General features: G+C 58.5%; 1 protein-coding gene across 1 annotated transcript; it reads left to right on the top strand.

Moving 5' to 3' along the window:
* Positions 1-390: 390 nt before the first annotated feature.
* On the top strand, positions 391-10,692 carry GPRIN2 (G protein regulated inducer of neurite outgrowth 2). The gene is given in 3 exon segments (XM_035724272.1): positions 391-483; positions 6,169-6,532; positions 6,535-10,692. Coding segments are annotated over 2 exon segments (1,365 nt in total). The 5' UTR covers positions 391-483; positions 6,169-6,174; the 3' UTR covers positions 7,542-10,692.
* The last annotated feature ends 2,795 nt before the right edge of the window (positions 10,693-13,487 follow it).

Here is a 13,487-nt window from a genome sequence, read left to right on the forward strand (position 1 = left end):
GGCAGGCGCGGTAAAACAGGGGATCGTGGTGGGGGCGGGGCCGAAGAGACGGGACAGTGAGGACCTGCCCTGAGGTCGGGAAGGAGGCCTGGGGGCTCGTGGACAGAGGGGTAGGGCTCGAGGGGCTCTGGGCTGGGGACAGCGCGGGAGCCGAGGGGCCGTGGGGGCGGGGCGGGCCGGGTCCCGGGGGCGGGGCCGCGGGCAGGGGGCGGGGCCGGGACGCCGACGCGGGCGGTGGAGCGCGGGGGCGGGCCCAGGTGAGCGGGGCCGCCGCCCCCTGCGCCCCTCCGTCCCGGGCCCCCCAGCCACCCCTGGGCGCCGCCCCGGCGCTGGCTCCGCGGGCCAGGCGGACTGCGGCGGGCGGCGTCTTCGGCCCGGGCCGGCTCCGGCTCCGGCTCCATCTTGGGCCGCTGCGCCGGGCACCTGTGGCGGCCGCAGGAGCAGCGCTTCCGCTGGCCTGCGCGGCCCCGGGCAGGCGAGAGGGTGAGAGGCCGGCTGTGTGCGTGCCCGTGGCAGGGGGAGGGTGGTGGGATGGGCGGCGCCTTCCCTTCCTGCGCCCCAGAACCCCACTCCTCACCTCTTCGTGCGCTCGGACCCTGCGCATCACAGCCCCCGCCTAGTGCTTGGCGCCCCCCATGGCTGCATCCCTCCTCTCATCTCTCCTCTCATTGCCTATCCCATCCCTTCTTCCACGTCTCCTCTGCCCATCCTCCCATTTCCAGCACTCTGCCTAGGACCCTTCTGCCTCTACCCCCAATGCTATCGCTGTCCCCTCCCATTCCTCCTCCCTTTTCCACCCCTACTCCCCCCCCACCCTCCCCTGCGGCCCCCAGCCCCAAACCTCCCTTCCCTTGCGTTCCTTCTGCCCTCCATTCCTACCCCCTTGCCCCACAGCCTCATCTTCACTCAGTCACTGCTTTTGCTTCTGGGAAGATCTGTAGCCTAGTTTGGGGGATTGTGTTGAGGACCTTCTCCCCGAGTCCGGTGGGCTTTGTGCGGAGGTGCGGGGAAGGGACCCCTGCTCTCGGGGAGAGTGTGTGGTGTGGTGTGTTCCGGTCTCTGGCCCCACAGCCAGAGGCGGCCTGTACATTTGGTGTGCAGAGTGCAGTTGTGGGGATGGTGTTTCCTGCAGGCTCCCACAGTAAACGGGCCTGTGCGTCCGCCTCCGATGCGGCCACGGGTGGGCCTCGGGCCCATGCTGGTGCATGGGTGCCCAGGAGCATACAGGTAGGGACACACTAGCTACCCGGGCTACCTCTGGTTTGGGGCACCTGGGCCTTTAGGTTTACCTTCTCCACCCCAGGTGCCTCCTGGGAAGTATGGGCAAATCATCCTCAGGGGAGGAAGCTCTGGGGCTGGTGGGGGCCTGGGCCGCTCTCTGGTGAGCAGTGCTTGGTCCTTTGGGCCTTTGCCCACAGTTATCCTAGAACCCTTTACTGGCACAGCTTGTGATGGGCAGATTTTGTCACCTCCAAACAATCCCTCTCCGTAGCTCAGGAATGCTCCTTGCTGCCTTGCTCAAGTTTGGTCTTGAGTGGTCCTGTCAGGCCCCCTTTTGCTGCTGGGATTGATCAGATGACCTGCAGGAGGTTGCCACACCCCCACTATCCAACCAGGGATTCCTGTGGTGTGTATCCCTACCAGGTCCCTGAGGGGTAAGGTCCATATTTTAACATTGTAGCAGTTTCCCCTCCTGACCATGTGGGTTTGCTTTTCTTGTTTTGGTTTTGCTGGAAGCAGAAATCATCATCCAAATGCCTATCTCTTAACAAGAGGAGATGTATATGGATGCCACAGGGTGGTCTGAGACAGGGCCTGCTTGCAGTGGCTTTGGTAGTCCCCCTGGCCACACTCAGAAAGGCCTGGGCCCCTCTGCTGGGTGATATGGCAGGAGCTAGAATCTCTGACCAAGTCAACCCAGCAGGGTTTTTTTTGTTGTTTTGTTTTGTTTTTGTTTTTGGTTGGGCCAGTTTGGAAGGTTCTGCAGGGCTGGGAGGTTTGATTGAAGCAATCAACATTGGTTGATTGCTGCATGAGGCTGGTTGTTCTTCCATTTACTGAGCAGTAGTCCTGTACTGGCCACAAGACATGGCCACACTGCAACTTTGGTATCAAATGGGGCAGGAGAGAGGACAGTAAGGTGTCATCCAAAGAACACTAGGCGTCTTGGATAGCTCCATGTGCCTGTCATTTATTTTGTGCTAAAACATCTTTCTAGGGTCTGTTTGGGGTGAAACCAGAGCCTGTTCCATGGTTTTTAAGGTAGATGCGTGTGCCATTCAGGGCAGTTTGAATGAAGACTCCAAACTTGGGTGTGTGTCTGCATATGTGTGTGTACAAGCATGGGCATGTGTATCCTCCCAAATTAATTTTAAAATAGACTGGGAAGCTTAGTGCTGTGATGGAGACACTGGGGACCCTGGTGGTGACTAGGTCCTAGGATGAGAGGAAGACAGGGAGGACTGGGAAGCGAGGCTAGGCTCACCTATGGGATATCTCGATGGCTTCCTAAAAGGGCCTTTTGTCCCCCATTCCTAGTCCCTGTGATACCTTGAGCGCAGGTCACTCCTGATGGGAGGAGGAATGAGAAGATTATTATTAACAGTTGCTATTCAGTTTGTGTACATCATATTAGGCTTCACAGCAACCTTGCAGTGGGCATTTACTTCTGTTTTGCAGACTGGGCAGACTGAGGCTCAGGGAGCATAGGTGTCCACCTGAGGGCACGTGCACAGGAAAGGGAGGAATCGGTTAGAGCAGACCCCTTGCCCCGCCTGCTCGCCCACGGCTCCAAAGCTCCTTTGGTCAGCTCCTCTCGCTCCCTGGGAGGCCCCTCTTCTTAGTGATGGGGGTGTGGGAAACCTCCTTTCCCTGGGATAAGCTGGGTGACTTTGCTCACACCTCACAGTGCTTCCCTCCTTCAAGGCTGGGAAGGCCAGGCTGTAGGAGAAATACCCCGCTGGGGTTCAGCTGTGGGCTCTCTGAAATTTCTCAGCTGTTCCAGGCCTCAGGTTTGTCACCTGCCACTTGTGGAGGTGAGGTGAAGAAGGGAAGCACCAGATAGCCACTGGCCTGTGGTCTCTGTGGTCACTGCCCTCTCTGGGTGATGCCTAGTCCTGGTGAGGCGGCCATCTGGTGAGGGGGGCACAGCAGGACCCTTGTCACTGGTGGCCTCTCACTAGCTCCTGGAGGGGTCGGAGGGTACCCTCAGCCTCATCTCACCTGTTTCCTCAGGGGGGCCAGGGCCTGACCTGGCTCTCTCTGGCCCTGCTCCCTAGGAGTGTTTCGGGTCAGTGGGGTTCAGCCAGAGGCTGTGTAGGTTGTCCAGATGGGGCTTTCTCGGCCTTCTTGGACCTGCAGCGGGGTGCTTGTCTGCCTGCCAGGGGCTGCTGGTGACCACAGCTTTCCTAGCTAGCAGGGGCGTCTCCTGTCCTCCTGACTCTGGGCAGCCTAAGAATCTGCCAAGAAGTGGGTGGGGTGGAGGTGGGGGTCCAGGCTTTGTTCCCATTCATACCCTCGTTCCACGGGCATGTCATGGGCACGACTGCAAGTGTTGGGCGCTGGGGCTTCAGCCGAGTCAGGGCAACAGGAAAGTAAGGAGATGGAGACAGTGGAGGGTGTTAGCTTCCAGGAGAGAGGTCTGTGCCGTGCTCAGACACTCCCGGGTTTGGGTCCTGGCTTTAGCTGCTCACCAGCCGTGTGCCTACGGGCAAGTCAGGACACCTCTCTGAGCTTTGGCCTCCTCATCTGTAGGATGGGGTTGACGATGTATCTCACGAGGCTGCTCTGACAATTACAGTGAAATGAGCCAGTGCGCAGACGGGGTGCGGCATGTGCCTGGCACAGGGTGGGTGACGGGGCTCTGGGAGCTGTTCTTTATTATCCTCATCACTGTGACTGTTACTGGCTTTGTTGCCCTTCTCTGTATATATATCCATCTTAGAGCTCCTTGAGGGCAGGGCCTAGGTTCTAGTCCTCCCTTGGCTGTTCATCCTTTTCTTGATGCCAGGGACCAGTCTGGCTTCGGCCCCGAGGAGCAGCCAGAAGGGGGCGCTCCTGTGCAGGCTGGAGCTGGGCCTAGAGCTCCAGTCATTAAGCGCATGTGGCCATTTACATTTAAATGGCCTACATTGCTGTGAAATCAGAAAGCCAGTTTCTCAGTCATGCAGGCCACCTGTCAGGGCTGAGGAGCTGCACGTGGCCAGGCCTGATCGTACTGGGCAGTGCCATGTAGAATCTTTCCATCCTCACGGAAACTGTGCCAAACTGGACTCCAGAGCAAGCCTTGAGCTCTCAGGGGACTGCAGCTCCAGAAGCATCCTCACTGTTCAACAGCCAACAGCCGTCTCCTGAGTGCTGGGGCAGAGGAAGTCGGTAATTACATAGAAACCGAGTTCCTGAGAGCCCTTCCCACGTTCTCTTTCGGGTGGCCTTGCTTACCTGGCCAAGGCGCTTGCTTTCTTGGTAGTTCTTATCAGCCCAGGGGTGGACGGGCAGGGCCAGGATTGCCCCAGCTGTAGCTGTGCTGCTTCTCCCACCCTGTTTCTCCAGCTGGTCCTGCCTGGCAGGGAGTCCCGGGGGGAGAGTCCTCATTCACAGCTTCGGCTGGGGCCAGGCCAGCCCAGATACCCTGCCCCCCACCTTACTCGCTCTGCGGCCCTGTCCGGCCTCCAGCCCACTCCTCCCCTCGTGTGCCCCCTGCCTTGTGCTCACCCTCTTCTTCTCCCCTGGCTCCTTCTCCTTCCTCTCGCCCCGGGCCCCACTTACATGGCTGGGCCTCCAGCAGGCCTTTTCTGATCATCGTGCAAAGTGAGCTCTCCTGGAAATGCCCTCTCTCATACCCCATTTTTGGCACTCAGCCCTTTCCCCAGTGGCTTTACTCTTGTGTTCTCGGGTTCTCTCAGTCAGGCCCGTGGCGGCCGTTCTGAGTGCCAGTGTCAGGTCAGTGCTGGGTGCTGGGTAGACTGAGGGGTACGGGCCACCGCCCTGCTTTGACAGCTTCAGGTTGGTGGGAGGCCCTTGGTTGGCCAGGTTGTTCCATCCGGGCCAGACAGTGCTCAGCCAGAGAGGGAGCCAGTCCAGCTTGGGAAAGCTGCTCCAGGAGGAGACGCTGAGGTTGAAGGGGCCAGTGCTGACTCTAGGCTGTGGATGAGTCCGTGAGCAGGTCTGGAGGGGTCTGTGTGGCTGGAGGAAGGGACAGGAATGGCAGGGAGGGAGGGAGGCAAGGAGGGTGCAGGCATGCTTGGCAAGAGGGAATTGAAATTTTATGGAGCGCATGTCTGACTGGTGATACTAGACCACATTCCCAGAGGCACAGCTAGATCCAAGCTAGTTCTGGGTCTCCCAAGTCCAGAGCCTGGCGGGCGGTGGGTGCTCTGGAGACGGCTGTTGAATGAGTGAACGTATGCTGAGCGTGTTCTGCGTGTAAAGGGCTGATGCGTGGGGCCTCTCCCTAACCCCGGAGCCAGAGGTGGGAGTCAGAAAACCCCTTTCCCCTTCACAGCTGCCAAGACGGAGTCCCAGAGACAGGACAGCTCAACCAGGCCAGGCCCTAGAGGGTGGGAAAGGGGGCGGGGTGGGGAGTGGGAACCCAGGGTCATTCTCAGCCTGTCCTCTGTTTATTGTTCATCTCACAGCCCTCCTTTGAGCCCCAGCTCTGTACCAGGGAGGCCCCAGTCCAGAGCAAGATGTATATGGACAGTTTTGGGAGGAACCAGGCTAGTATTTGCCAGTCAAGCTTTACTGGTTATTAAAAGACTGCACTGCTCCTGTGCTGGTTGGCTAGAGGTGCTGTCCCAGAGCCCCCGCCCCCAGTGCTGCAGCCCCACCCCAAGGTCCTGGCAAATTAGGCCTCTCCCCTAGGTTCTGCTCTCGCCACATAATGCAGCTGGTGTGTGGATGGTCTCTAGGACCCTATGCTAGGGCTGGTTCTAATCGCTTGGTACCGGTTATTAGATATTTGCAGGGACATCTTGCAGTATAATGTGTGCTGATCTTGATTTGAAGTGTCTGGTGTCCTGTCACTGTTTCGCTCACAGCTCTGAGCCATCAGGCAGCTGGGGCTGCAGCTGTCCCCCCAGTGTGCCTAGCACCGCGTGAGCCCACGGAGGTGCCCAGCTGAGGTGCTGCACACAGTTCAGCTCCATTCCCTCCCTCTCTCTCCTGCAGGCCGCCATGAGCACCAGCCGCCCCGAGCCGGGTGCCCGGCCCCCCCGGAGCCCCCGCCCACTGCCCCTGTCCCGGAGCTCTTCCAGCCTGCTGGGTGAAGGCCGAGGGCAGAGACCAGAGCTCCGCAAGAGTGCCAGCAGTACCGTGTGGCAGGCCCAGCCGGGCGAGGCCAGCAGCGGTCCACAGGGCCCGGAGGAAGAGGGGCAGCCCGCTGAGGGCGTGGAGCAGCCACAGGCCTCCAGCCCCTGGCCCCGCGCTGTGGGCCACTGGCGGAGCAGCACTGTGGCCAACGTGTCTACCGTGGGCGGTAGTGATCTGTGTCGCCTGAGGGCCTCCGGTGCCGCTGCCATGCAGAGGAGCCACTCGGGGTCCGTAGCACCCAGACCCGGGGCCACAGTGTCACCCAAAAGGGCCTCAGCTGCTCGGCCCTTGGCAGCTCACCTGTCCACAGGGCTCGGCTGCAGCCCAGTCGTACTTCTGGCCAGGGAGGCCAGGCCCCTGCGGGCCTAGAAAGGGACCTGGCTCCGGAGGAAGGGACTTCGAACTCAGCCTGGACACTGGGAGAGAGTCAGGTGAGGGTAACGCCCCTAGAGCTGGGAGGGACAGCTCCCCACAGCAGTAGCCCCCAGGCCGGGCCCAAAGGCACTGGGCAGCCGGCCACCACCACCTGCCACACCCTGTCCCCAGCAGCTCTACTCTGTGGTATGAGGGAAGTGGGGACCAGTGCCTGCTGCCATGTCCTGCCAGCCCCAGGGATCCTGGCCTTTCCCAAACTAGTGGCATCTGTGAGTGAGTCTGGGTTGCAGGCTCAGCATGGGGTGAAGTCCCAGTGCAGTTTGCCTGGGGGGCTCCCTGGGCATTCCCACTGTTGTGCCCACCACCCTTGGGGTCCCACTGGGTTAGCCACGGAGCCTGGTGCCAGGACCAAGGATGTGTGGACCATGACCTCAGCCAGTGACTTGGCCCCTGTGTTGGCATCCTCTCTGTCAGCTCAGGATGCTGGTGTGCAGGCAGTGCCCATGGTGGTCTGCAAGGCTGTGGCCACCAGCCCGCCCCTGGAAGCCCCCATGGCCCTGCACACATTCCCGGAGGTAACCCTGGGGGCCGGCCTGGAGGAGGCACCCTCCCCCATACGCGATGTGCGATGGGATGCTGAGGGCATGACCTGGGAGGTGTACGGAGCTGCAGTGGACCCTGAGGTGCTCGGCGTGGCCATCCAGAAGCATCTGGAGATGCAGTTTGAGCAGCTGCAGCGGGCGCCCCCCAGCGAGGACAGCCTGTCGGCGGAGGGCCGGAGGGGGCCACTGCGAGCCGTCATGCAGTCCCTGCGGCGCCCCAGCTGCTGCGGCTGCCCCAGCGCGGCTCCCGAGTGAAGGGCCGTGGCCCTCAGAGCCATCCTCGGCCCGTGGACTCAGCCCCAGGCCCGGGACACGGGGGGAGGGGGCACCGTGCTCCTTGGACCTGCTGGCGGCCATGGACGTGTCTCTGCCGTTGGCAGCCTGGGGGCCTCCTGCTCCTCGCAGCTGGGCTGGTTTTGAAGGGCTTGATTCCCAAGAGCCACATCTCTGCACATCGAGGCTCCGAACTTGGGGACAGACTTTCAGCACTGTGCAGAAGGGAGATCCCGATTCTTCTGTAAAGATACTGGACGTTCTGTGTAGTCTCTCCTCAGAACTCTGCCATGATTTCCCCCCGAGGACTCTTGGTGGCTTTATCGTAAAGCAGTGCTGAGCTATAACACATTCCTGACATGAAAGTTGGGGCCCCAAGTGACAGGGACTGGCTGGGTCTTTAGGGAAAGGCACTGACGTTGTTGAGGACCTCCTATGTGCCAAACACTGTGCTTGTCACCTTACCTTGTCGAGCGCTCACCTCTTTGCCCCATTTCTGGATGAAACCTCGGGTATTTGGCAAGGCTGTAGCTCACAGGCCTGGGCTGGCATGCTGGAGGGGGTGGGCTAAGATTCAAAGCCAAGGCCGGCTGAAGGCTGTGCTGTTTTCCCTGCAGCACATGGCTGGTCAGTGCAGTGCAGTCACGAAAGAAGAATTCATTGAGTCAGTATTCTGTGCGGGGTTCTGTGGATTCCTTGGGGAATGAGACAGGCTGTCTGCACCCTTGCTGAGCTGACTGCATGTGGGAGGTGGGGTACACATCAGGACCAGGGCACTGAGCATTATAGGAGGGCCGGGGGTGCTGCTATGAGCCAGCCCCCTTGTTGGTCATTGTGTCAGGGGCTGGTCTCAAGAAGTGGAGGACAGGTAGCTCCTTAGCCCCAAATATGTTGGCAATGCCTGGAATCACAGCACTGTCAACCTCATTCCTGTGGCTTAAGGATTTATTCCCAGCTGGTACTGTCCTTGGAAAGAGGGATGGGAGAAATGGATGGGAAAAAGGGAAGAGCCTGGGGTGGGGTCTTTCACCTGGTGGGAAATGGCCAGAGCTGGGAGGCTGTGGGGAGCAGGGAGGCCTGTGGGCCTGTTCTCCCAGTCCTGCCCCTGTGAGTTGAAATGGGCCAGGCAATGGGGAGGGGACGGGGATCGCAGGGTGAGGGAGCTCAAGACACAGGCTTGGCATAGCGTGACATCATTGCCCAAGGATCTCCCAAACTCCTGTGGAGTTTGGGCACAGGCTTGTGTCCTCATTCTGGGGCTTAACGTTGAAAATCCTAAGCTCCTGGGACAATCCGCCAACCTACCCTTAAGAGGGAGACAGGTTAGGGTGCTGCTCAGGGTCCCGTGGCTTGGGAGGGTGGAGTCTGGGCCCACATACAGCCCTGCCCATGACCTGGCCCTGGCCTCCTCCTATACTGAGGAACCCGGGACCTGCCAACTGGCTTACCTTTCCCCACCTCAAGGCCCCCGTACTCACGGTGGTGGAAATGACTCCTGCAGCAGTGGGTTGACTTTTTAAAGCAGGGGTGACACTCTGATGGGCCGAAGTAACAAGGTGAGGAAAGTATGCATGAGGTCAGAGTGCCTCCCAAGGCCCCAGGATGGGGCTTTCTTACCCCAAAACACGCCTTTCCAACTGTTGCTTAAAAATGACAGCACATCAGTACTGCTTCTGAGGGTGGGGCTGGGGCAAAGGGGATTGGTGTGGGCGGGAGGGGACCTGATCTTGCCCCCCTGTTAAAATTCGATCAAGCAGGTTTTCATGCATTCATTGGCTCTGGGCACTGTGCAGCTTGGGGGCCTGGGCCTGTCTGTACCTCTGTGTGTTCTATGGGGCAGGCACATCACACTTGGGAGGGTGACGCGTGGGTACCAGGCTGCCCTCATGCCTGGTGCTACACAGGGGCTCCGGGAGCCCCAGCTGTGGGGACACGAGACGAGATGAAATGGAGTGGGGAGGACACTATCACACAGGGCCACAACTGAGCAGGGTCTTGAGGACACAGTGGGGCTGGGCAGGTGGACAGTGGGGAAAGGCACACCAGGCACACGGGACAGCCTGGTCAGAGACATGGAGGTGCCTGTCCTGCTCATGCCATGGTGAATCACCGCAATGCAGGTGTGTTGGGGTGTTTGTTGGGTTGGGAGGCTAGCAAGGGGCCCCTATGGTGAGGATCCAGGTGTGATTGAGGAAAGGGACTTCAGGGTTGCTGTGGAAAGGGTGGTGGGGCCAGATTTCATTTTAGAAGCATCCCTTTGGCTGCCATTGGAGAGATTAGTATAGAAGAGGTGGGAGGCAGGGGCCCAGGGGGATGTGGTGTGCGAGCCAAGGAGGGGCCTGTTGGGGAGATGGAAGCTGGGGCTCGGGCCACGCGCGCGCACATACACACGCACACACATCGTGCAGTGGATTCGGAAAGGAGGAGTTCCAGGAGGCTGAGGTTTCTAGTTTGAACAAAAGGAGGTGAGGAGGCAGGTGAAGGGTCACATGCCAGGATATTTGGCTGGGACCAGTGAAACCCTTAAGAGACTTTCTCTGTCATATGCAAATTGCCACGAGTTCATTCTCTGTTCGGCTGATGGATGCCAAGCTGTGCCGCTTCTAGGCTGCACCGGGCGTGCCAGGATGGCGGGCTGGGCTGGGCTGGGCCCTGAATGGGAAGGGCTAGCCAAACCTTCCACCCAACTCATCATGCCCGAGATAAATGTTTGCAGGGTGGTACTGGAATCCAGGTGTGTCGGGCCGTGGGGCTGTGCATGGCTGGGGCCCCCATCAGACCCTCCTGGTTAGGCTTGCTGCCCTGGCCGTGGACTCACAGGCCAGACTGCACAGCCTCGGCCAGCGGGCTTACCTAGAGTGACTGCAGCGGAATCCCTGAGTTTGTCCTGCAGAACGAACCCCTCACCCCCATCCCCTTGCCGTGGCCCCTCCCTGGCCAGGCCTGACCAGTTGTGGTTTAGGGACTCAAGACAAGGCCACCAGCTTAGTTTACAGATCTCCCCTCAGATTCCAGATGTCCGACCAGCCTCTCTGGGTCCCCTTCAGGCCCTGCTCTGGGAGGTGGTGGATTTCATTATCTGTACAGTTGTTTTGTTTTGAATTTGAAATAAAGTATTGGAGGTCAGAGCTTCGTCGGGGAAGGGTCCACGGTCCTGGCTGGTCTTTTTTTTTTTCTGGTAGGTTTTGTCCTTTGGAGCAGCCACCCTAGATTCTGAGCTCCCCCACCAGGCAGGAATCTGCCTCCTCTTCTCCAGGGACTCCTCCCTTCTGTCCATTGTTCTCTCCTTCCTGGCAGCCTTCAGGGCCCCAACAGCTGAAGCCTGGCTTCCTGGAGCTTATCACCTCTGGGCGGGGCCAGGACACAGGGCACGCATCTCTTGCCAAGCCCCCAGCTGCTGTTACCCTCACAGGGAGTTACTAGTCCATTCTGAGGGAGAAGCCACTGCTGCCAGAGTGTAGGCTACTCCCCACCGGAGCTCCCAGTGTGTATGGGAGGTGGGGGTGGGTGTGGAAAAGCAGAGAATGGTCCTGTCACATGGTGACATCGCCTCCCGTATCCGCTGGATTGGGTCTCTGTCCCCAGAAGCGCTGCATTCTTATTTCATGGGGTCCCTCGGGGCCTCCGAATGCCGATCCTGACACCTCGGACATTGTGGGGGGCAGTGTAGACCACAGGTTAGTGGTCTACAATCTGAGTTCGAATCCTGGATCTCATCCAAAGCCATGAGAGCTTGGGCAAGTTACTGACCTCAGTGTCCTCGATGTCCTCATGATGATATGATGAATCATGCCTCCTTCGTAGGCTTGCTCTGAGCATTAAATGGAATAACCCACATAAAGCAGCTGGTACCGAGTTGGGGCTCGCCACACGTGCCAGTGTTGTGGGGTGCCACTTACTTGGACCTACTGCCCTGGCCACAGGCAGGGGCTAGCTCTTGCCTGACCAACTTGGCTGTGATCAAGGTCACATCCCATCTCCTTGGCCAGTCCTCATTCAGGGCCCCCTTCAAGGTCCTTCACCCTGTGCTTCATACCCTGCTTAGGACACTTGTACTCTGGCCATGGCCATGGAGAATAGTCTGCGGCTGGACTCCCAGAAGCTGGTGCTAGGATGAGGATTTTGGAAAGGGGAGTGGGGAGTGCAAGGTAGGAAAGCGATAGCAGCCACCAAGGGTGTGATTTCAGGTAGAATCCTGGCCTTGGCCAGGTCCCACAGGGGAGTCCTGGGGCAGACTCTACCTCAAGTGAAGGCCACTGGGACCAGGGGTATGCTGGTGGGGCATAGTTCTGGACACTCCTGGCTGGGGCAGGCAGGCTACGAAGCTCCAGGAGCCCTGGGGCAGGTGTCTGCATGGGGTTGTAGGCCCTGTCCCAAGGGAGGGGTGCACAGAAAGCAAGGGTGTCTGTGGGGTCTGGGGGCACAGCCATCCACAGATGCATTCATGCCCTGAGCAGCCCCTCACCCAGTAGATGTGTGTGGAGTCCCAGGCCTGCAGAGTGTCCAGACTTGTCTCCGTGAGCTGCTCTGAAGCACTTGTCTCATTTGTGATCATGTCGAGTGAACTTGGTTACTCAAGTGCAAAGCTTTGCATTTGCCCACACTAAATTCCTTCTCGGTCGTCATTCTGGCCTGACCCAGTTTTGTCATCTGAAGCCATGACTAGTCCTTTATCAGTTTCCATCCAACTTGTCAGGCAGAGCAGGGCCACACAGGCCCAGGGCCTGTCACCGAGTCATCCTGTAGGTCAGCACTGGGCCCCATGTGCCTATGAATCAACAGTCATCATGGGCAAATTTGCTTAAGGCGAATCTGTGCAAATCGGGTTCTTCGACATGGGTGGCATTCTTCTGACCCAACTCATGGCCCAGGGACCCTCACATCCAAACAGGCTGGAGGGAGGGCGGCTTGACTCAAGTTCTTGCTCTTGGCATAGCTGGTTCTGGTTCTGGTGATCGCTGCTTCCCTTTCTAAGATCCTATTTCTGTTTAACAAGCTGTTCTACAAGTTTGAGATCCGCAGCAAGCTAAGATTCAGACTCTACATTGTAACCCTTTTGGAGATTGGAAACTGCCCCAGGCTGTTTCAGCAGGCCTCCCCTCCCCTCTGGGGGCTCACCTGCGGCTTCCTGGGGGATAAAGTGATGGGGGGAGAGCATGGTGCTCATCACAGCTGGCCTCTAGCTCCTTCCTCATTGGGCCTTTCCCTGGGGCTTCTCACCCTTTTTTGCTAAGAGTCTTTCTGAAGCTGGGTGGAGGTCTCCCTGATGGATTGGGAGAACGTGGGGCTAGTTTTGTATTGTTGTGGTTACACAGAGATAATAAGCCACGGAAAACATTTCAGAAAAGTCGGTGTTTATTAAAGAAACCCAAATAAAATCAAAGTTGTATTGGCCTATGGGATTGGGGGTGGACAGGTGGGGTCTGACTCTCTTACTTCAAGAGTTGTATAAACACTGCCTTTGCTCTCTTCTTCAGAGACTTTCTGTGACTCATTCATCCTTTCTCCCCCTCCAAGCTTGGGGTGGCTCAGCAAGGAGGCAGGTCTGTACCCTGAAACGTGTGCTCCCAAATGGGTGTCCTAGAATTCATATCTCACGGCCCCGCTTTGTAGGAGAGTGTGGGAATTGTAGGAATATGGCAGTCCTCATCTGGGGCTTGGGATTGGTGAGTGTGTCCACTTTTAAGGTGTGTGGCTTTTAGTCATGTACCTCTCACCCAGTCTGTGCTGGCCTGGAACTTTCCATTTCTGAAACTTTCCTGAGAAGAGACATAGCGTTCTATGAATGTGACCGTGAGAGTGCAGTGCCTCCATGGGTGTCCAGACAGGGCCCAGTGGGAAGGCTCTGCCCTTGGTGTGTGTTCTTCCCACCTCCCGTTTTTTCTTCAATCTGTTTCTCCCTTTTTCTCCTTTTCTATATCAAGTCCT

The sequence above is a fragment of the Zalophus californianus genome, chromosome 15 (genome assembly GCF_009762305.2).
Source record: "Zalophus californianus isolate mZalCal1 chromosome 15, mZalCal1.pri.v2, whole genome shotgun sequence".
Classification (NCBI taxonomy): Eukaryota; Metazoa; Chordata; class Mammalia; order Carnivora; family Otariidae; genus Zalophus; species Zalophus californianus.